We start from the raw sequence: 24,273 nt of genomic DNA, 5'->3' as shown, positions 1-24,273 counted from the left end.
TAGTTTATACTTATAAGATTATATAAGCTTATTTGAAGATGGTTTTTTAACTTATTTGTTTAAGGGGGTAAATTACTCATTTGCCTTCAAATGATGATGGATTAATAATATTGAAGCAACTTATTACTAAAACAAATTAAAGAATGATGGATTTAACAACTTATTAAGATGTATAATTAACTTGTAGAATATAAGCTAATCCAAACACTTAAAAAGAGTTTACCAAATAATAGAAAATAAGTTATAAGCTATTTTAAAATATAAGCATAAGCTAAAAAATAAAAGCTAGGCCAAACACCCCCTAAACCTCACTTCGTGAGTGTTTTGTTTTATTCGACATCATCAAATGTGTGACATATTAAATCGACTCAAGTAGAAATTGAGGAATTGTGCATTAGCGCAAAGCCGTCATGAATATTTTTTGTGTCGAATGCAACTGAGTTTAAACATTAAGATAATCTTTTTTTTTCATAAATATTTTTTAAAACAATTCGGGCCTATCGAGGTGTTGGGCCGGGGTTGGTTGACAACCGGACCCTGCCTCATAGCCGGCCTTGCATTAGCGATAATCTATTGGCAATGACAACTTTGAGTAATGGTAACTCATCCATCTAAAAGAGTTCAGTGGTTTAAATGTAAAACCGTTAATGGTTATAACCTCCAACACACATACACTTTCACGATGAATTGCAATGTTTTACTATATTGGTTCTCCACTTATACAAGGATGATCTTTGGTCTAATTTCCGGTACGTTTTAGAACAAAACTTGCATACTTGTTAGTTGTTATTGGCTTATTTTGAATGATAAGAATAAAGATATGGAGTACAACTAAATTACTTTAATATGAGTATAATTAATCTACGATTCAAAAGACTTATGTAAGTTATTCAAAGCTACAAAACCTACGTTATCAACATATCTGATGCATACTAACTTGGGCATAAGATGATGGTTCTTAAGGTTACAAGCTTACAATTTTGCGACCCTTTTGTTAGTGATTTTTATATGTTAAATCCAAGCTTGAAGGGCAAGAACTACTCCGTGGATTGCAAAAATAATTCCAACAATGAAACATGGAGAACATCTTTTAGTCACATAAGTATTATTTTTTTCCTATGAAGCCACTTATTTCAATGAATATCTTGATAGTTGCTTATAGTTAGGTAAGGTAGATAGGTTACCAGCTGAAAAGTATCCTTTTTGACCAAGATTTTCTCTCTAAATATCTTGTGTAACATGCATGCATGTTCGAAGCCATGCTGAAATCAGAATCTTATATGCGTCTTGGCATGGTTTGGCCTAGGCAAGAACCATCAAGCATTTCCAACAATTGATAATAACATTTTAAAATGCATAAAATATTGCATGTCTCGCCCTAAAATATAGACCAAGTGAAATGTAACAAAAAGCCTTCCTAATGTCACGTATTTACATTGTCACCATCTTGTTTTTTAAACAAGCTACAAAAGGTATGTTTTAACCATATACAAACATAAAAAGGTTCTCGGCTAAATGTTATCCGTATAAGATACGATTTCTGGAAAATCATTATTACCGTCACATTCAAAGTTTTCAACCTAAAACGTTTATAGTTGATCAAAACACCAAGGCTAATGATTTATTGACGAGGACATGATTTTGAACTTCAATTTTGTGATTAACCCAAAACTCCTCTGAACAACAAACACAACCCACATACACACCAAGTTTTTCGTTTTTCTTTCTATGATGTGTATTTGTATACATGGTTTTCTAATATATTCCAGGTTAATAAGTCTTATATTGACCAAAACTAATTTTTTTCAACTTTTCTAAATCATGGAATCCTCCGGCCTAATTTATTATTTTATCCAAATATCACCCAAAGTTTGGTTTTTATTATAACGTTAATCCATCAACATTTTTATAAATCACATCTAATTCATCTCAGTGATTTATGTATTAATTCTCATAATATAAGAGGCTCGATTTGACACTCGTTGATCTAAGTTGACATTGCTTAGCTAACACGTTCAGCTTGTAGGGTCATATGAGTTGAATTACATCCTTATTTGACTATTTAGTAATTTATCCTAAGTTTATAAATATTATATCATTATTAATATTATTATTATTATTATTATTAATATTATTATCATTCTCTCTTGTAACACCTCTTTGTTTAAAGAGGTGAAAATCTTCAATCAAATTATATGAAAATATACTCCAAGTTCAATCATAAACTGTTATTTTATCAACCACTTGTTAACTAACTTAAAAGGGTATCATAATTCGAAACCTTATTTATTTGTATGTTTTCTTTACGTGTTTTTTATTCAATTTACGTATCCTTCGAAGATATTTAAAATCCACTTGTTAATTTGTAAAGAAACACAAAATACAAGTCTTTGCTTCAAAGTGATTCGAAGATGTGAAGATGGTATGGGAATGTGACCGACTATTAATTGGTAGTTATTTCATAAACTCTACGTAGATGGTTTAGTTCAAATTATAAACTGATTGGGGGTCGATGTATTATACCTACACCAATAAAAATAATTGTGTGTTTGATATTTAAATAATACCGTAAAAATGAAAGAAGCGGAAATACATGTTGTGATTGAAATTTCAGTCAATTTTGACACTTAACCCGACCTTAAAAACTGAAACATAGTGACGTTTCATGAATCCATCACCACCCCTTCACGATGTCATATATTAGCAAAGGGCGATAAGAGCGTAAGAGGATAACAACGGAGTTAGCTACTACAAGAGTTGATTAGGTATATCTGTTAGCTAGTTTCAGCACATCCTCCCTCTTTTCATATAATTTTGTTTTGATTTAATACGTATATATTAGTTTGTTATGTTCATTATGTTTTTTTTAACATTTGGGCTATTTTAATTGAGATGTGCATGTTTTTTAGATTTTAAAACAAACAAACATGAACACAAATATTTGTCTTATGAAAAATGGGTGGTTGATGTAGGTGACGATGGTGGTTGATGCATGAGAGGGGAGTTTGACGATGGTAGGTGGCAATCGTCAAGTTAACCGGTGATGAAGAATACGTAGAGGAAATAAATTAAAATTGGGTTAAATGATGAAAGAGTTTCACAAATAAATTAAATGTTATAATCCGTTTAAAAGTTATCAGGGTTTGAAAGACCTATAATCCATGAACTGTTATTTAATGATTAATGGATTATTTCACAAATATATTAGATATTGTTATCTCATTATAACATAAATGCATAAATGATTTCAAAACGGGTTAAATTACATATGAGGATAGATTATATATGGGAGGTGGGAGGAGCAACAGAAAACATCAATAGACAATTATATACGAGGATAGATAGATTTAAGTGTCATGTGACATGCACATGCTTAACATGTTTAGCAAGCCAAATTAAAGAATATTTTTTTTGGGTAGATAATTAGCTACGTTGGTTACTATGGGTATTTTAAAATTAATAAAAAATAAGTTCACAAATAATAAAGCTTTTTCAGATTGGCGTGGAGTCCAGGTTCGTTTTCATTGTCTTAATTATAATATTAAAATGTCTTGTTCATGGTGTTTGATAACCAACCTCGACTACGAAATAATTGCCATCTACAATAATAAAATATTAAACCGTAATTGTTGGTTACCCACACATAAAAATGGCATATTCATGCCGTTAGCATGATGGATGACGAAAATGATATATATTTTTAGAGCTTAAACTCGACGGGTACGTAAGTAGTTGTTATCCAAATATATATTTAGGTAGCGTTTGGTTTAGTATGTTGGAATGAGTGACGAAATGGAATAGACAATTACGGTGGAATGTAAAAAAAAGTGTTTGATTGATAAATTAAATAAAATACTCGTTATCAAGTTCATTTCTTTCTCCCATAAAATACCTTAATTTCACTCCATCTACTCCCTTATTTTTTTCATTCACTCTCTCACATTACATCACATTCACCATCCTCACACCACCACCCTACGTCATCCTCACCACCCTCCGACTACCGCAGCTAGAGGTGGCAATGTGAGTGGGTTGGTTTGGATTTGGGTGATGAGTTAGAATGAGTATGGGTCATGATGGACTTTTAAAATAGAGGGCTAGTATGGGTATGGGTCAAGATGGGTAAAGTTAACCCTTCTTGACCTAAGTGAAGGTTAAAATACAAAGAGTTTCAAAAACCCCTTAAAAAATAATAATAACTCAAAATATAGATCAAAAATACAAAATGTAAAATAACCAAAATGTTTCCTCCGTCATTCTCGTTCATAGAAAAACGGTTTTTTACCAGTTCAGGTTCGATTTTTCCGGGGTTTTTTTTTCGGTTCGGTTTTGCTTTTTTTCATTTCGGTCGATTTCGGTATCTATTCGGTTTCATTGATTTCTCGGTTTCTATTTGGTTTGTGGGTTTTGTTTAAAATAAAATTGGATGGAGCTTGTTTTAGTTCATTCTAACCCATAACTAAAAGTCACTAGCATTTCTCAACTCATCTTGACCTACTCGAAAAATTCTTTTAATCCATCCTAACCCATTTCAATTTTAAAAATTATCCATATTGATCCAAAACAACTCATTTGGCTTTGTTTTGCCACCCCTAACCACAGCCATGACCGACCGCCACCACCACCACCACCGCCTTTGCCCCTGCCACTACCGTCAACCACCTCCGGCGACCATTACCTACCACCGTCACCCACTACAACCGTCGCAGCCAACCGCCACACCCATCCGCCCACCACCGCGACCACCACCATCGGCCATCGCCTACCAATAACCACCGCTGCCACCACCACCACCCACCATCGTCGCCACTCGCCATTAATTTTATTTGTTTTACTTTCATTCCATTTTAACGTGGTAACCTAAGAAAACAATTGAATGGGATTGATTCATTCCATTCTTTTGTTTATTTCATTACCTCATCCATTCTAATCCATTTTCTATTTTATTATCTCATATCAAATAAACTCAATATATTAAATAACAATCTCCGTAAGTGAAACTTGAGCACATGCTCATTTATTAGACGAGCTTTTATGACTCACACTCTAAGTAATTGCTACGAAACCGTTTACGACTTTAGTTTTAACATAAAATATGTTGTTTTAAATGAAAAATGAAATCACTCGTTATATAAGGGTAAGTTTGGTATGGGGTAAGGGAATGGGAGATAAAAGGGAATGAAAATGGATGAGGTAATGGAATAGATTGTTACAATTCTATTGAGATGTTTGGTTACCATGTGGTAATAAAATGAATTATTATTTTATATTGTTTGGTACGCTCGTATAAGCCGGAATAAAATACAAAATGGTAGTGAGTGGTGGTGATGGTGGGTGGCAAGCAGTAATGGTGGTGGGTGATGTTGGTGATGGACAACAGTGGCGATAAGCGGAAGCGGGGAGTGATGGTTGGTGGCGATGGGTGGATAGGTGGTGGTGGCAGGTTGTGGTGGCGGTGATAGTCGGGGGCGATAGTAGGTGGTGGTTGGTGGTGGGCGTTGCTGGTAAGTGGTGGTGGTGGGTTAAAGATGGTGGTGGGTGGTTGGTGGTGGCGGAGGCGACAATGGTGGTGGCGGCGGCAATGAGAGGGTAATGGGTTTAATGAAATTCGTATAATTTCATTCCACTTCTTTTTGCTTATTAGATGTTATCCCCCACTTGTGGCCTAGTGGTAGAAGGTTTGAGTTTTCCTGTGAAGACTCAAGTTCGAATCTCACTTGTGTCATTTTTAGTGGATATTGACAATGAAGGATTTGAGTTATGCATTGTGCAAAAATTGTCAATTCGAACCCTGAGCCCACCCGGGATTTTGTCCCACCATGTGTTACGTCAAAGACTTCTGCTCTTGTGGTGACACAACGACTGCCAATTGGCAGTCGGCGATGTGATTTCAAAGGGAAACGCCCAAGCCAAAATTCTGGAGCCGGCGTGAGCCTAGTTAAGACAACATAGGCTGGCCACAATAAAACATCAAAGCTCTCCAAATTTAAAGAGTGCGGTAGCAAGGACATCGTCATTAAAAAAAATGTTACCTAATATTTGTAAACAATAAAATTTAAATACTTATTTAGAATTTCTTTTATTAAATTAATAAATTTGTTGAAGGTTGCTCCATGAGTCCCATTCTTTATTGCATAAAACAGAATAAAAAGTTTGTAACAAGCTAGGAATGTGATATGATTGGTCATAACTATACAAAAGAAGCAGCTGGGTGTTTCAGCATGTGTCTGCCGTTTAGACCCGGGTTTGCCGCGCCATCCACATGCCTTTGGCTACGCCCACTCATATCACATGTCTTAACTTCATTTTATCGATTTAAAAGTTCTATAATATCATATTCTTTTAATCTATTAATTTTAAAAAATAATAACTTAACAAAGAATTATAAAAGTATAGAGTTTGATCAAAATATTAAAATAAAACTATAAAACTCTTTAAAATTATTAGTAATAACTGATGGTCTAATATACATCATCATAGTTTAAATAGAAAGATAATAACATTTCGTTTCATTATGTATATGTTATATGCGTGACTGTAAACACTAAATAAAGTTTATAACTTCTCATGAGTTAAAATTTAACTTATGAGAAGGGAGGAGGGGTAGAGGACGATTTAAATTGACGTGGGATGAGAGGATTAAACATGATTTGATAGACTTAAACATTTCCGATGACATGGTTGAAGATAGGAACTCTTGGAGAAATAGAATTAAGGTTAAGGATTTTTAGAAAGAAAGGAATTCCTTAGGACTTCTATTTACCTTATTTTGGCCACATATATAGTATTAGTATTATTATTATTATTAGTATCATTCTACCCATATATATAATATTAGTATATTCTTTCTATATATATTATTATTATTATTATTACTGTTGAACTTGGATTTACTCTGAATTGTTTTATATATATATACTTTAGAGCTGAGGGTCTCTCCCACCTCTTTATCCTTTGAATAGAGGTACGGTGTGCCTACATCCCACCCTCCCCATACCCTACCTATAGCTTTGCTGTTGATGGGACTTTACTGGGTATGATTGATTGATTGATTGACATAAGTTAAAATTTAGAAAGAAGTTAAATAAAAAAAAATGCTATATGAGCGTTCATGTAACTTAATTATTGTTTGTAATACAAGTATATAAGAATAACCGTACAATTTGAAAACCTTTAATTCTGATTTATAAAATATCTTCGTACTTTATAACTACTAAAAACAACAAAAATAATTTATATTAAGTCGTATAAAAAAGAAAACTCGGTGCACGGAACTCCCACATGTGTGGGGTCTAAGGGGTATCGAGATAACTCGGGCCTGATGTATACATTCATAATATGCAATTCTATTGAAAATATTGTATCTCGTGACGTTAAAGGCAAACTACGAAGACCGTATGGTTAGAGCTGTTCAAAGAATCAAATTTCAAGTTACTCAATCAGGGATTAAGTTATTTGAATTCTAAGATTTTTAATCTAAATTTGAAGTAATTTGATCAAAATTAATTAAAAATGATATTTTTCACTTTAAAAATATCATATTATATATAATTCAAATTTAAATTTACTATGAAGATAACAAATTCAAATTCGATTCAAACTTAAAACTGATTCAAAAATCAAAATTCAAATTTGAATTCATATACGAAAGTTGCATTAAATCAAAATTCGAGTTTTCTGAGCTCAATTAGACAATAATCACCTATTTATAAATTCACCCAAACTATATTAAGGTGTGTATAATGTAACACAAAATAAAAATATCTTAAAAGTCATATCAGGACTATATAACAAAAATAGATACACTTGTAAATCAACTTCAATAAAATGGGGACCAATGTCTCTGTTAATAGTTGATGGTTGATTAACAATAATAAAAACAAACAACAACAACTACCCTTTTAATCAAATCATCTCCATTTCATTTCCTCTCGATTTTGTCACATTTGGGGTTCTATTCTATAATTCTAATTCTAATTCTACTCAAAACCGTTTTTCTTTTCTTTATCAATATCTTATTATTCTCCTTCTTCTTATCTTAAACGTAACGCTAAATCACACCATTCATTCATTCATACTTTATAACTCCTGCTCTCGTTTTCTTCATCAATTTCTTCTTCTTAATGGGTGGTTGCGTTTCAAATCACCAGAAGCCTTCTGCGATGAAGGTGAAGGGGTTATTTGCACCATCTAATAATGATATACACAACATCAATGGCGATCTTGCTGCTAAACCCAACTGGTCTCCCGCCAAATCCACCACTGCTTTTAAAGATTTTGGTATAAATTTCGTTCCTTTGATCTTGATTTGATATGGGTTTTGTTTGATTTCATCTGGGTCGGTGTGATTTTGGTGGGTTATGGTTAATATTTGCATATTCTGTTCAATCAAGAAAATCTTAAATAAATAGCTCAAATATTTATTTTTTAATAAGGTTTGTTCTTGACATAATTAATGGGATTAGATTTGATATCTGTGTTTACTTTTTTATTTTCCTGTTTAAGATGCTGTGAACTTAATTATTTTGTTTATTTTAAGAAAAAGTTATGTACTGCTTGTGGATTACACAATAGATTTGTTGACTTCTTATTTTCTATGTTCAAAGTTTTGATCTTGAAATATTTTGTAAAGTTTAAAGCACTATTTAATTACATCTTTGTACTGTTTCATTCTTAAGTTAAAGTTACTAATTCTATCTTGATTTGCTGGTCTTGTTTGGTGGTGTTAAAAAATTGACTAGAAAACAAAAACTTGAATAGGAATCAGTGGAAACTTAGTGGTGAAGAATGGCCCACAGATACATTTTGTCATGATCAATGATTAATTGTTACAAGTTATCTTTAGTTCATTCATTATCCATCCCTCTTTTCTTGACCTTTACCATGGAATAATACACATAATAAAGTAACAAACAATGCATGATACACATTGTTTATTTTATTCTTGATGTCACATTCCAGGTAGTAAAGATGAAACATTTTTTGACACACAAGCATGGTTAGATTCAGATTGTGACGATGATTTCATGAGCGTTAAAGGCGGTAAGTTGCACTTAATCACAAATTATGTTATTAATTTTTAATCTAAATGAATGGTATCTGAGTGGTGGCTAATATGCAGAATTCACTCCATCACGAGGTAGCACACCGGTCCACCATAAGTTCTCTGCAGGCAATAATAAACCTCCTGTTGCGGTTTCCCCTAGCCAACCGTCTCCAAATGGTCAAGAAAAGAAAATGAGACTTTCTGATCTTTTCAAAGATAATTTAAGAGGAAACGATGATTCTGACAATGATGAAGATGATGGTGAGGCAGTGAAAAGTGGCGGTGATGTGGTGGCAAACGGTGGTCATGTGTTAAAGACGAAGAGGGAGAGGTTTGGCAGTTGTTTTCCAAGTTTAATTTCGAGTCGTAGCTCATCGATGAATGGAAGGAAGATGATGAGCCCAAGCCCAAGCCCAAATCCTGTTGCGGTGTGATGAATTAGCCGTGAGGCGTCGGGTTGATGTATAGTAAAGGCGAATATGTAAAGGAGAATAACTTGTGTTGAGGTTGATTATTTAAGATATACAAAAAGTGTATGTTTTCGGCAGGAAATATGTATTTTCAAGATTTTTGTTATTTTGAGTGTTCAATAATAGTCTTAATTATGATATGGTTATGCATTGATTGGCTTGTTTTTGAGTTGAGGTGTAGAATGTAAAAGTGAGTACCCTCATATTGGGCCAAGAAAGCATGTTTTAGCCCAACTCAGTTTGGCCCACTAGACTTGACCCACTACATGAGACATACTTTTGATATAAATATGCTTTGGTGAGTCAACTCAGATGTTGAGATTTATGGGCATGCATCATCGGCATTAATGTTGTTTTGTGTCTTCTCCTTATCTTATGCCTTATGGCGGTATGGTTGTATGCAAATTTCTGACATAATCATGGGTCATTCATCAATTCATGTACATTGTCTTTAGACTGTTTGATTAAAAGTCGTTACAAAGTAGAGTAAAAAAAAAGAAGATTTGATGTTGTGTGTATAGAACAAGATGATATAAAGTCTTGTTCATATCGACACATACAGAAACGCCTAAATTTCAAGTCTAGGGAATAAACCCCGGTGAATATCCTATGGCCGTGATTCGTTACGCAAGTATGAACATAACTGAAATGATCAAACTCAATGAAGCAGTTAGCAAAGTAATATCGAAACTAGAAAATTCAATACTGCTCAAATTTTGTTAGAATTGCATCGACATGTTTTCTTCCTTACATAACCAAATTCCAACCGTGTTTTTACAATTTAGGGGTGACGATTCGAAAAATGGCCTGCAACATCTTAAATTTTGACGCAATAACAACAAATTAAGGTTTGTGACTTGTTGACATATACTAGTTTTAAATAATGTGAACCTTGCACTAAAATGCCAAAAAAAAAATCACTTAGTGTAGGTCTGTAGGAAGTTTAAATTGAAATTTTGTGCCCATGGTATAATAAATTGGACTTGGAGGCCCAATTGTGTTTATTTTGATCCAAATTCAAACCCATGGAAATAACTCAATAAGATCATACTTTTAGTTTTATCAACATAAACATAAGAACAGATACGAGATATCTGTCCTAATTACAAATTTGGCTTATATAAATACTTGGTCAAATTCGATCAAATTTGACTTGAATGAGGTTTTGGGTAAAATTGTATTTCAATCAACACTAATAGATGAGACTTAACTATAATCTCCATTGGAATTGGTTTAAATCAAAATATGTGGTTGAATTGTGGAAATTTTAATTTTTGATTTAAAAAAAATATGCTTGTTGTAAGAATAGTCTCCAAATGCAAAATTGGTGAATCAAGTAGTCTAGTTGGATAATGTTGAATTGTTGATTTCAATGACCATTTTAGTTAATTTGTAAAGGTGCTAACGGGAATGATGAGGCTTAAATTTGTAAGTTTTGTACCCACGAGTAGGCTTGGGTTAAGCATTGGGTCAGGAGATATAAATTCATGTCCATGTGTTTAACACAAATGGAGTCACATAGAAGCCCAAAGTTGAATTAGATTAGTTAAGAGTTTGTCTAGTAATATAACTGATTGAACTGCTGTTAGGTAAAATTGGTTAGAGTGTATCTGGTTCACAAAAAAGACAATTGTCAATGGTTTATAGAATCTCTTAATGATTAAATTTCAGAGACATGCTGAATGATTCAACACAAATGCTACCTCTTAATGATTCAACACAAGATTGTCAAATTGCCCATGCGTCTTAACTCTTATACTAAAGATGTACACCTTAATGAAATTTTGGAAGTCAATATAGTTTGCCATGATTTCCATTTGGTAACAAGCATATTGAAGAGTTATTTTGCTTGTCCCTAGTGTTATTGGATGTCCCAGCGGAAAACTTTCATGTAAGCATATATTTAATTTTTGTTTGTATGTGACTATTTATTTTTTCTTATATAATTAACATTTACTAATTAAGTGTATGTATGTTGAGTCCCTTTTCTGGTGACATCCCAACCTAGATGGGGCGATCTACCACAGATGAGCCAAAGCCATTGACGAACAGTACCATGATGCCACGAGAGACGCGTGCCAATACGCAACGAGAATTGCATAAGCCAGAGATGGCTGGACTTTTGTGCCTTTGATGCTCGACTTAATCATAATCATAGACAGTGGCAGATCCAGAAAATTTTTCTCACAGGGGTCGGGAATTTTTATGGTCGGTACTAATACAACTGTCGGGTCAAATCGGGTCGGGTCGAACCGGGCCGAGTCGGGTCATATATATAAAAAAAATTACCAAACAAAATATTAGATAACAAATATATTAAAGTTGTTCTTTACGAGTTTTCATTTTTTGAAATCTAACCATTACATCATCTACTTTAACATTGACAAGCAAGTTTTTGAAATACAACTGTCGCTTAAATTTTCATCACCCATTCGATTACGCAAATCGGACTTCACATACTTCATTGCCGAAAAGGATCTTTCAACGGTTGCGGTTGCGACGGGTAATACGAGAGCTAAACCATTCAAGTTTGAACCAATGCAAAGGAATGGTGTTTCTTTGTTTGAACCATCAATTGAACAAGACTTGCTTTTACCGTTCAAGTTTTTAAATCGTTTATCTCCTTTCAAATTATCGATGTATGTCGCGAGTTCAACCGGGAGTCTTCTTTTATCACTTTCATCAAAATCATATGGATACAACTCGACTAATCGTAATATTTTTGGAACAGAAAATGCCCGAAAATTATCACAAGGAGTTAAACAACTCAACGAAACAAGTAAGTCGGATGTTACCCCAAATTCCCCCAAATTTTTTTACATAGTAGTCTAAATATCATAAACCTAAAAATCTAAAAGCCAAACTAAATTAGACATAAATTAAATATATTATACTGTACCTGAAAGGCTGGAAACAATTTTAGTGGACGTGAGGGTTGTTGCCTGTTGGAAACTTGGAAACAATATGTAGTGCAATAGTGGACGTGATATTGTGTGAGAAGATAAGGTGTAAAGGTGAGTGACTGAGTTCGCCGTACCCCCTGGTCGGAATTTCCGATTCCGGCGAGTGGTGAGATGAAAGGACGAAGTGAGGCAGCAAAGGCGGTCAAAAAATAAATTTTAGAAGTTAGAATGGGATTTTGGGTTTTGGGTTAAAAATTGAGTAGGGTTTGAATTGGGTTTTGGGCTTAAAAATTGGATTGGATATTAGACTAATAGACTTGTTAATATTAAAGTCAAATTTAATAAGAATAATTGTTTATATAACGTCTATATAATTATATTTATAAAATTTTCATTGTATTTTTTGTTAGGGTTAGTCTCAAAATCTTATGAGGGTCGTCTCGAAATTATACAGAGTACGGCTTCAAAGTTTTACAGGGGTCGGTCGGAAATTTTTCGATATATTAACACTAAAAAAAAATTTCACAGAGGACGGGGGACACCCCTCACTTATGAGTGGCTATGCCCCTATTCATAGAGATGGCTGGACTTTTGTGCCGCCAAAATGTGGGGTGACAAGGGGGGGGGGGGGGGCGCAATGTATTTGTCGCCAGCTGAGTTTGTGAAAAGAATAGTTAAATATTAAAAGTGACCGTTGAACGGTCATTTGTTTAAAAAAAAACAAAATTTAATTAAATTATTTAATATAAATACCAAACCAATTCAAACATTTTCACGTAATCAAAGATAAATACCATTTTCATCATTTCATACTTCTTCACATTTTCATTTCATACTATCTCAAAATGGATTCCCCGGACTCCCTGAACTTTTCCGACATTTGGGATCAAGTAATTAAGGAGAGTAAGAGAATTTTCAAATGCAACGAGCGTTGGAGGAGACAGAAGAGGTCATCAGCACAATGCGGGTCGTTGTTAATAAGATAGTGTCTGGCTCTACTAGCTCTTCATCGCCACGTAGGCGATCGCATATCCTTCGGGACCGTAACGAAGCGAACGATCGTTTGATGAAGGACTACTTCAACGACACACCTACATTTAACGACGATGCGTTTCAACATCGTTTTCGGGTGTCTAAGCGTTTATTTTTGTGCATCGTGGGAGATTTGGAGCGAGAGCATACATATTTTCAACAAAAACTCGACGCAAGAGAATATCTAGGATTCACTGTCATTCAAAAGTGTACTTCGGCGCTACACATCCTCGCGTACGGCAACACGACCGACATTAACGACGAGTATTTAAAGATGGCTGAAAAAACGACGCGAGACTCGTTGGAGAATTTTTGCATCGGTAAAATTTAAATTTGTTATATTAATTATTGTTTTTAATATAAATTATACGCTGATCGTTATTTAAGGATTCCAACTTCTAACGACCCGACTCGCATATACGATGTACACAAAGCAAACATTCTTTTCCCGACATGATTGGGAGTATAGATTTCATGCATTGGGAGTGGGGCAACTATCCAACCGCATGATGGCGAGGTCAATACACTCGTGGTGACCATGGAGTACCAACTGTTAGTCTTCAAGCCATTTATTCACACGACCTCTAGATTTGGTCGGCCTACTTCGGCTCCGTCGGGTCCAACAACGACATAAACGTTCTCAACGGTCCCTCGTTGTAGAGTATTGCATCAGCCGTAGCATACCGGTCTTACCATTTTATGCCAACGATACCTTCTATCGTCATAGATACTATTTGGGAGATGAGATATATCCAGAGTACTTGATAATCGTCAAAACGTTTAAAGACCCGATCGAAGAAAAAAGAGAATACTTTAAGAAGAAGCAAGAGTCCGCACGAAAGGATATCTAGAGGTGTTTCGGGTTCTAAAAAAACGTGGCATTATGTGAAAACCCCATGTCGTGTATGAACGATGGCAAAAATGAGCGATGTCATGTATACGTGTATCATATTGCATAATATGATTTTAGAAGACACTGGCAAACAATATGTCAACAATATACCAGGTAGCGTTCCAGAACAGTTCCCTGAACCAACCGCAGAGCAACGAACGCAAAACACTCACGAGCTCACATCAAGTGAGATACATAACCAACTTAAGGCGGATTTGGTTCAACACGTGTGGGATAATCGTCCCGTTGAAGTAGAAGACGAGGAGGAAAACGAAGACGAAGATGAAGACGAGGACGAAGATGAAGATAATGAATAAATTAGTAATTTTATATGTATTTTTTATTATATTTTTTGGTGTGTTTTTTTATTTTGATTATAATTTATATTTCTTGTATTTAGTTAATTTAATAAATTTCATCAACTTAAATGGTTTTTGTTTGTTTAGTTTAATTACAAAAATAAAATAATAAAAAATGGTGACGCGGCACTGGAGGGGCTACAACACCATTACACATCAAAAACAAATTTATACCCTTTGCTGACTAAGCGCCACGTGTCGCAATTCACCGAATTTGTAGCTCATCCACTACACATAGCCTAATATTGTGTCAGTCAAGTCATTAGAGAAGACTTGTGGCTCACTGAAAAAGACGTAATGTCCACTAGAGATTAACTATCGGTAATCTCTTTTTATAAGATCCCTTTGTAAATATCCCTAGGTACCGTTGTACCTCTATGATCCATCGGTAACCAAATTATCCAGGCGAGTATTACCGAGGGAATCTCATCGCTAACCATTTTCGTCAAGGGATTTTTGAGAAAAACTTTGCTGGTGATACTAATTTGTTTAGTATTGTTAATTACCTAAAGAATAGTATATTGTCACCGAAGACTAGGAAGTAGAAACCTCGTTTAATCAAGTACATGTTTCTTTTGATCGTCACACACTTGCATGTACAATCGTTCCATAGTGCTTAGGTAATGGAGGGCGCTTTCGTACCATTTTATGTACTATAGACTATAGTACACACATCCCATAGAGAAAGTACACAATTTTTGAAAGAGAAAGTACTCGAGGTTTGTGATATTATATATCTTGCTCCCATTGTATGGAACTTTGGTTGCATGGCATCTTTCTATAAGGATATAACGAATCGGCAAGATGAAATCGGCCGCATTAAGCCCAATAGCATACCTGAGCGGTATGACCACTGCGAGTCTGCGATTGGTGTTGCTGCTGCCACATTTTTTGTTGATGAGGTATATGTACAAATGCATTGTCCATTTTATATGCAGTTCACATTCGGCTAATTAAAAAAAAATGAATTTACCAGTGGCATGTTACGAAGATTATCATATGAAATTAATGTGGGTGTAAACTGAAATTAATTAATTGTAACGATCTTTTGTTCTTGCAATCATTACTTCATTTTCTTGATAATAAAGTTAACGAAAAGCAACACCAAATTCAATTATGATAAGTTTCGAAGGCAAGCAAACTCTAAAACAGTACATAAAAGATTTTGCTTTGATCACAATTTATCCACCTGTCTATAGATTGTTTGATTAAACCTAACAAATAACATAAATTAGTATCTTTAAATAATGAAATTACAACTATACCATCAATGACAAGACATGTCAGTTCTATTCCAACAAACCAAACCCAGGGGCAAAGTTGTAAAACAAGGTTACGATATGATCTGTATTTACATTTGGTCCAACGTTGTAGTGTGCGTGTATATATACACATACATACCACGTTTGGTTCCATACACAAAAAAATCATCTGATCAAACAAAAATGGAGAAAAACGCATATACCATGTTAGTGTTCGTGGGTTGTGTTGGAATGTTGCTAATGATATCCACACAAGGATCCGCCGAGCAACATGTCGTTGGAGGGAAACAACGGTGGGACGAATCCACGGACTTTGACTCTTGGGCTTCCGGTCAAACTTTTAAGGTCGGCGACACACTTGGTAAGCTACCACACTTAATTGTAATACATGGTCATGCTATAGCTACACCACCCCATGTGCACTCACACCATCGAACAACCATTCACAAAATAACATATGACCGTTTGGACTTTGGACAAAAAAAAGTCAAAACTTGAAAATTATTAATTGGTCAGGCCAGCCATCGGCATTCGACACAATAGACAGTCAAACTTTGAAATTTTTTTTATCATAAAGGTTGTCCGACCTCTATCCGGACAGCCATTCTAACCACAGACGTTCAAGTTTTGAAACTTTTTTTGTCAAATTGGTTGTCCGACATCTATCTTAACAGTCATTTGAAATGATGTAGGATTTGATTTCTGTGTGTGAATGGTTAGTCTCATATTTATAGAAAAATGAGTGAATTTAGAGACAAGTATTTAATATTGTTAACATGCATGATTATTGGATCTTTTTTGCTAGTATTCAAATATAGTCCACTTCATACCGTTGCTGAGCTCGGCAGCGAGAGCGAATACAAGAGTTGCGATGTGGGATCGGCTACGAACTCAATGAGCGATGGCAGCAGTGTGGTGAAGTTAACAAAGGTGGGTACGAGGTACTTTGCATGTGGTACGGCGGGACACTGTGAACAGGGTATGAAGTTGAAGGTCACTACGGTCTCTGCTTCTTCAGACTCATCGCCTTCATCTTCCTCATCGCCGTCATCTTCATCATCTACAACACCTGCTTCGACTTCAACTTCGGGTGCGACTAATCTTGTTTCTGGATTGCTTGTTTTCGCGGCTGCATTTATGGCGCTGGTGAACATGTTGTGGTTATAAAGGGATAAGGCGTCACGTTATCGATACGGTTTTACGGATTTATTATTTATAGGTATTTGGTATTGAGTTGTTGAAGAGGAATAGGTTGAGCCATGGTGTTCTTCGCTTTATTCGTTTTGTTGTGGAATTCATATTGTTCATTTTGTACACGTTAAGAATAAAATTAACTATTATATATATATATATATATATATATATATATATTATAATATAGTTTTACAATCGAGTTTGGGTTTGATAAAATAATATATATAATTATATATTCATCTAATACGGTATCATACTATCATTTTAGGTAAGAGAGAATTTAAAAAACAACGGAAGATTTAGGACTCAATTCATATTCTCTTCCTTAATCATTCATGAAAATACAAGAGTCATCCAATGCAAAGCAAATAAGGAAACTAACTAACTAGTGAGGCACTAACTATAAGACCCTATGCAAATACCATATTAATCACGAACATAAGAGATTCTTAGTTCACAAAGAATTACTAGCCTTAAGTATTATTAACACGTTGTGAATTTAACGGTGGTGAATTAGAAGAAATCTTCAAACTTAAGCGTGCTCAAGTAAGAGTACAATATCAGAATGAGTGACCTCTTGACAAACACAAATTTATAAACACCTTGTGAGCAAAGAAAACAACATTGCCTTTACCCCACACACACAAAAAGGAAACAACGTTGGTGATACAATGGGGGTCATATATTTAAATGTTATTAAAGCCACTCTTGTGTCGTTAAAGATGTTGGCACGAATCTCATTGACGTGTCCTAAACTTTTACTCTCCAATTTTTGCTATTGTTCTTAGTTTTATGTGCTAGTGTGTATAATATGTTTATTTACATGGTCTTTGGAAGGCCCCTAGATTTTAGTTCTCTTTGTACCCTCAAAATGGTTTGGTCACCCTGCCATGCCCCTCTCAACCGAAGACTAACTAGCCCATTAAAGGTGTTATGTATCTCGTAGTTATGACCTAAAACAACTAACTTAACACCTCAGGTAAACATAGACTGCCTTAAAACATGTCTTCGAAGTATTTTTCAAAACATTTCATACAATTATTTCCATAGCATTAATTAGCAATATCCCCAACCCCGGGCTTTTTTTGGAATCTATTAGACTGGTCTTTATGGGGAGCGGCATCAATGCCCTTTCACAATGTCACGTTAGCGCCACGTAAACACCGGGGGCATTGTAACCCCAACCTATAACGCCCCTCTATGATGAGGGGCATCGAAGCTCCTTTAAACTTTTTTTTTTCTTTTTTATATAAAACAAAAAAACCAATACGATAATATAAATACAAACTATTAAATATAAAAACATATTAATAAAATTTTAAAAAACTTACAAATAAAAAACAATAACTAATATTCATCGTCGTCATCATTTGCGTATTTGACCATTATCCTTGCTTTTTCTTCTTCTTTTTCTTCAAAAACACTCGCGTCACCGGATCTAGATGCGATAGATCCTTTGCGAGGAGCTCGATATCTTTTTCGCGTTGCCGCTCCAAGTGAACGTTTTTCTTTCTTCATGCATCGCCTTGTATTCATCATGCATCACTTTTCTTTCTTCATGCATTATCTCGTGAGTTCATCTTTTGAGTGTTTTTTTAGCATCACTTTTCTTTTTTCATGCATTATTTGACCGTCATCAGCCTTCTTTTATATCCACAGTTTAACATGCAAATTTGTTGTCTAGCTGCAACACAGATCCTATTTGCTAGTTGTAATTCTTTCAAAAAAAAAAAAAAAAATTGCAATTAATTTTAATTTGGGTTTGATTATATGTGTCAGTGGCTTTTTGGGGTCAAATTCGGTAATTTGTTCGATCTATGTGATTCCATTTTCATTCGTCATTTGACAATTGACAATGTATCAGCATGACGGTTCCACGCCAAAAACCCACGTTTAGCGGCCGGCTACTGATCAAATCCGGCCCGTCACAGCTCACCGCTTCACCATATCCATTATCGCATTGCAGCCACTGGTTCAATTTTCATAATCACAGCCACACCTCCGGTACCTTCTTAACTTCCTAACCCTAACTTTACTTGTGTCTGTCTGTCTGTATATACATGTTTTTAGGTGTTTGGATCAAATACAAATTACTTGGTACAAATAACTAAAGTAATTATGTTAACATTAGTGTAATTATTTTTATTTTTTTTGAACGACCAACTAAGTAACGCCGGGTACTCCGTACGCGGCCCCCATTGGCTAAAGGTAGCCCGAGCCGGCCACTAGTCTGGACGGACGTAGCCCATAGCGGTCCACCTATTGAGGGATTCACCGGATAAAACCCAACCCCCACGCCCGTCAAACGGCACGACAACAAAGAGCCGGTAAAACCGGGTGAGATCAGGACTCGAACCCTCATCCCTCATATCTCACTGGTAAAGTGAGTGCTCTACCATTGAGTCACAACCAATTTATTAGTGTAATTATTATTACTTAATAACTTTTAAACTATTGTAATTATTATTACACTATTTTAATTTTTATATCATAATCACTCTAGTTTCTGGTTATCTGTATGTTTTGTAGGTTAATTTTATTTGTACCGCATGTTCTAGTTACCATTTTAATTGCCTTTGAAAAAAAAAAGTTTTAGCAACCAGTAGAACCATTTTCACCATCCGGTTGTTAAAGATGCAAGTAAATTGGTACATCTAAATTTCTCCATCTTTATTTGGTTATTTATAATGTTTATTGCTAGTTATATCCCTCATATTTTATATCCTAATTGCAAGAATTTGGCCTAAAAATAGTCTGTTTCTTTATATTGATAAGAATAACTTATTTAATTTATAACCAACATAACAATCCAATCTTTAAGTGTTCTTGATGTAGCCAATCTACATTCTTCAGTACCTTCTTTTACTTCACAAAGAATACAAAATTGGAAACAGAAAGTACACTCCCTTTATCCGAATCATCATTTTCCCTTGTACACGAATATTTAACGTCCCTTTTTACTCGCATGCGATTTTTCCAAATGAGGAAACGCACTCAATATGTTGTGGGCTCTCAAGTCTTGCCTGGTCAAAATCCCAACCACTGGTGGCACCTATAACAAGAAACATTTATAACATAAGGTCAATAACATATTAATGTTAGTGCGTTAGTCTATGGTTTATAAGTTCTAGAGATAGAAAGCTAACTTACCGAAGGGCCGTGGTACTTGGGTAACACTAACATGTGGCGCAGCCCCACCTGTCTAAACTGCACCAACGCCTTAGCAACCGACATGGTTTCCACCACGGTATAAGGAGTTGTATTTGTAAGCGGATGCAAATCCACATACATTTCCATTTCCTCTTTTGTAACCGCAACTTCTTCAATCGTACCCCATCTTTCCGCCACATCAACCCAAGTAAACTTTTCTCTAACTTCCCATTCCTCTGTCCTCCTCCTTTCTTGCAAAAACCACTTCTTCTTCAACACTAGTAACAAATGGGCCCTTAAAATAAGCCCATGGACCTCACTCATCTGGCCCACCGTGGGCACCATCGTGTTATCCACAACCGCGAACGCGTTGTGAGTCGTGTTCCTCAAAACCTCCACTATCCTCCCAACCTTTTCAATCCCACTAAACGTGACCACAGGCGGCTTAACATCGGCTAACTCACCAACCATTATGTTTCTCATCCACGGCTTGGGGTGAGCTTCCAAGAAAGGCAACCCTTTAAGTTCCAATATTATCTCATAAATACTCGGGTTGAAGCAGTCTCCAACACTTTTGGATATTAGTAACACGAGCATGGTTATCGGGAGTAAAAGTAGATTATTGGTCAACTCGAGAAATATTACACAAAGGGAAACAGTCATCCGCATTGAACCTGCCATCAATGAAGCTGCACCAAGAACCGCAAATAGACCTTGGTCAATGGTTGTGTAGGGTCCCATTGCCATACCAAGCAGGCGACCATAAGCCGAGCCCATGAGAATAATGGGAAGGAATAAACCCGAGGGGACTGCAATCCCGAACGTAAAGAGGCCCAATATGCAATAAAGAATGAAGAAAATGACGAGTGAGAATACTCGATATTCGCTTGGAGTGTTGGTGGAGAAGATGTTGCGGACTGCATCATCATTGGTTGTAAGGAGGAGAGTTGCCAGGTCGTTATAGTGTCCTTTCGGGCAGTTGAATTTCTTGAAGTTGCCCATTCTTCCTGTGCTCGGGCACTCAGAGTCCAAAGCAGATGGATCGCAAGGCGTACAACTGGCGAGGAACGGAAGCCCATATAAGCATGCTGATGTGAACAATGAGACGGTCAGACTCAGCAAGATTTTGGCTAATTTCCCTTTTCTGCAAGAAAACATAGCTTTTTTAGGAGAGGATGGTGTATGCAATTTTAATCAGATGATCAGTGGGTCATGCATGTTGGGTAACGGGTCATTTCAGTACTAACTGGTTGGGTCAGGCTGACCTGTTAACCCTGTTTTTTGTCTAGTTTTTAAAATTTTGTAAATGTTGAACTTGAAGGTATTAAGTATGATTAACTAAATGAATTTAATCTAACAATAATCTACGTATTTGAATAAAATGATTCAGTGGGTTTTATGCTTTAAAAATATATATTGGGTGTCTTTCAACACTTGTTTGACCCATTCCCATTTTAACTTAACTTTTGTTATTTCAATAGGACCCAAATTGACCCATTCATAAGTAAATATGGTTGAAATTGATATAAAAAGCATTGTTTGATATAGAACACATTTTTTTTTGTCTAGTTTCTAGAATGTTGTTAATATTAAAGGTGTTAAGTAAGATAAACATTATTTTACTATGATAATAATTGTGTAAATATTTGAATAAAAAACGATTTAGTAGTATTCATGCATTTAAAATATATATGGGTGTCTTTCAGCCTGTTTGACCCCTTCCAAAAAATGTAAATTGGTACAATGGTACCCATTCATAAGTAAATGGGTCGAAATTGATGCAACTAGTTAGAATTAGTTCAGGAAATTTTATTTATCTGATATTGTTTTTTCAATAGAATAGCATTTTACTTGATGTGGTCCCTATAGCTATTATTTTTGGTTGTCTAATACGTTTTTTAAAACAACCAATTTGTTTTTTATTTGAAACACGGTAAAAACAACTCATTTTTACCCGTCCCAAAACAAATGCTTTGTTAAACTGGCCCGTTCTGACTTCTGACCCTAAATCTAACGCATGCGTAATATCATGTATGAAGGGTTAAAAATCCTTACTCGTTAATGAGATTGTAGAGACGAAGGACCTTGTGAAGGGCCCAATTATAAAGACTTCCCAAAACACCTCCAATGATTCCAATTACCGTAACCGGTATGAGATCAACCACATGGTAATTTACCGAAACACCACTGACATCAAACATGATCAACCCACCTTCACCAAAAAGCCCACACTCTCCTGATTTACAATACTCCATAAACGCTCTAAGCACCACCACTACAACTGCTGTACTAAAAAAAGTCCTCCACAAAAGAGCACTTCTCCACCATGTTGCCACTTCCTCAAGAGCAAACAACACACCTCCCACCGGGGCCCGAAAAGCAGCACACACACCTGATGACGCCCCACACGTTATAATATCCCGTCTGTCACGATCGTTGTTGAAGTAACGAATCCACTTCCATCTAATCCGGTAATTATCGGGCCCACCTTGGCCCAATAATGATGCAATGCAGGCCCCAATGTGAACCAGAGGCCCTTCTTTCCCCAAGTCCAGCCCTGCAGCCACTGCTCCTATGCTTCCAACTATCTATTATAAGTTTAGAACCAATTAGCCATCATAGATCATATAAGAATTACTACAATTTAACACTAATGATTAATATTTAATTTCCTTTTCAATTAATACTACCTTAACAAACATTGTTGTGGCCCCATACATATTGGGAGTGTCTACACCATTTAGGTAAGCTTTAATTTCGGGAATACCGGGCCCGGCAGCCGTAGGTGCGAAAAACACACATAGAAGAGTTGCAACGAGTGTCAGCAGGAAATTAACCCCAGTCATGAAAAAGAACCCCATCATGTATCTGCACCCACCATCATAATTACATAATTCTGTTGAATTATCATTATTCTAAATTGCATAATAATATTTAAAACAGTAGAACACCTTTTTCTTTCTATGTAGTGGACTACAGCCAGTAATTTGTATCCTGCAATGTTCTCAACTGCAAGATTGATGAGTGTCGCTATGACACCGGTTAAAAGCCCGACCAAGAAAGCTAATAACCATTTTAGAAACACATACTGCAACACTTGAGCTTGTGATCTGGTTCTCCAGTCATGCTTGAACAGATCATTCTCATTGATCCTGTAAAAAGTTTGTTTTGATGAGCATGTTATGTTGCCAATTATACACAAATTATCTTTAATGAAACTTACTCATAATCCAAGCTTTCAATATATGACACTTTGGTGCCAACAAGTGCTAGTGGACTCAACGAAAGTGTTCGGTTTCTTTTAAGAAGTGGTTGCTGTAACGAATTGCTTTCCAGGTCTCTTTCGTGTTGATTCGTTTGTTCTTCCGTGGTTGTAGTCCCAGCCATTTGATCTGAATCTTTCTCCATTTGATCAGATTCAGTTGCAAGTTCTCTCTTTCTCTCTCTGTTATTTATAGTTTGTAGAGGTCACTAAATGCTGCATATAATGCAGTGATGATGTGTTATGGTTTATTGGTATTACTAGGACTTTTGGCTAGATAGGTTTGCTTCAAAAAGGTGGACCATTGTTTTGTTATCAGATCTAGGATATAATAAGAGGAGTGGAGTTGTAAGTTGTAGCATTAGCAATAAGTGTAAAGTATTAAATAAACAACTGGGGGGTCCATATGTACAACTTGGTAATGGTCTGTTTCAGGATTTTGGAAATATATGAAGCAAAGTGGTCTATTCTAAGGCTGAGGGGTGTGGGGCGCTAACCGGGGCGCTAGAGCCCCTCCGCTCGCGCCCCGGGGCGCTAACACCACACCACCGGGGAGCGAGCCGGGGCGCGAGCGGGGTGCTAGCGCGGAAATCCAGGCAGGCGTGAGGCTGGTCGCGGGAGAAGAAAGAGAAAAGAGCCGTTAAAGAGCCGTTGGAGCCTGCAATAATTTAATTAATAATAATAAAATTAGGGTTTAGTTTAG

General features: G+C 35.7%; 3 protein-coding genes across 3 annotated transcripts; 2 read left to right on the top strand and 1 right to left on the bottom strand.

Annotated features, from left to right (window-relative positions):
• Nucleotides 1–7,919: 7,919 nt before the first annotated feature.
• On the top strand, nucleotides 7,920–9,683 carry LOC143622311 (uncharacterized). The gene is made up of 3 exons (XM_077093498.1): nucleotides 7,920–8,280; nucleotides 8,962–9,042; nucleotides 9,122–9,683. The coding sequence occupies exons 1-3, from the start codon at nucleotides 8,124–8,126 to the stop codon at nucleotides 9,478–9,480; spliced, it is 597 nt and encodes a 198-aa protein (XP_076949613.1). The 5' UTR covers nucleotides 7,920–8,123; the 3' UTR covers nucleotides 9,481–9,683.
• Nucleotides 9,684–16,078: 6,395 nt separating this feature from the next.
• Nucleotides 16,079–17,131, top strand: LOC143622227 (mavicyanin-like). Its single transcript, XM_077093426.1, has 2 exons — nucleotides 16,079–16,325; nucleotides 16,770–17,131. The coding sequence occupies exons 1-2, from the start codon at nucleotides 16,148–16,150 to the stop codon at nucleotides 17,129–17,131; spliced, it is 540 nt and encodes a 179-aa protein (XP_076949541.1). The 5' UTR covers nucleotides 16,079–16,147.
• Nucleotides 17,132–19,896: 2,765 nt separating this feature from the next.
• Nucleotides 19,897–23,907, bottom strand: LOC143622310 (chloride channel protein CLC-b-like). Its single transcript, XM_077093497.1, has 6 exons — nucleotides 23,532–23,907; nucleotides 23,260–23,460; nucleotides 22,999–23,176; nucleotides 22,364–22,896; nucleotides 20,309–21,452; nucleotides 19,897–20,210 (listed from the first exon to the last, which is right to left on the bottom strand). The coding sequence occupies exons 1-6, from the start codon at nucleotides 23,714–23,716 to the stop codon at nucleotides 20,103–20,105; spliced, it is 2,349 nt and encodes a 782-aa protein (XP_076949612.1). The 5' UTR covers nucleotides 23,717–23,907; the 3' UTR covers nucleotides 19,897–20,102.
• Between the last annotated feature and the right edge of the window lie 366 nt (nucleotides 23,908–24,273).

This window comes from Bidens hawaiensis, unplaced genomic scaffold (genome assembly GCF_021521415.1).
Source record: "Bidens hawaiensis isolate Kalapana, Puna unplaced genomic scaffold, B.hawaiensis_p1.1 tig00003115_1, whole genome shotgun sequence".
NCBI lineage: Eukaryota > Viridiplantae > Streptophyta > Magnoliopsida > Asterales > Asteraceae > Bidens > Bidens hawaiensis.
Note: the sequence above shows the minus strand (reverse complement) of the source record. Positions and strands in the feature narration are given on the sequence as shown.

Excerpts from the sequence above, each read along its gene's own strand:
- LOC143622311 (XM_077093498.1), top strand. The coding sequence starts at position 8,124 with ATGGGTGGTTGCGTTTCAAATCACCAGAAGCCTTCTGCGATGAAGGTG. Across the intron at positions 8,281-8,961 it reads CACTGCTTTTAAAGATTTTG|GTAGTAAAGATGAAACATTT; the intron begins GTATAAATTTCG and ends GTCACATTCCAG. Across the intron at positions 9,043-9,121 it reads TTTCATGAGCGTTAAAGGCG|AATTCACTCCATCACGAGGT; the intron begins GTAAGTTGCACT and ends GCTAATATGCAG.
- LOC143622227 (XM_077093426.1), top strand. The coding sequence starts at position 16,148 with ATGGAGAAAAACGCATATACCATGTTAGTGTTCGTGGGTTGTGTTGGA. Across the intron at positions 16,326-16,769 it reads TAAGGTCGGCGACACACTTG|TATTCAAATATAGTCCACTT; the intron begins GTAAGCTACCAC and ends CTTTTTTGCTAG.
- LOC143622310 (XM_077093497.1), bottom strand. The coding sequence starts at position 23,716 with ATGGAGAAAGATTCAGATCAAATGGCTGGGACTACAACCACGGAAGAA. Across the intron at positions 23,461-23,531 it reads ATTGAAAGCTTGGATTATGA|GATCAATGAGAATGATCTGT; the intron begins GTAAGTTTCATT and ends AACTTTTTACAG. Across the intron at positions 23,177-23,259 it reads CACTACATAGAAAGAAAAAG|ATACATGATGGGGTTCTTTT; the intron begins GTGTTCTACTGT and ends TGGTGGGTGCAG.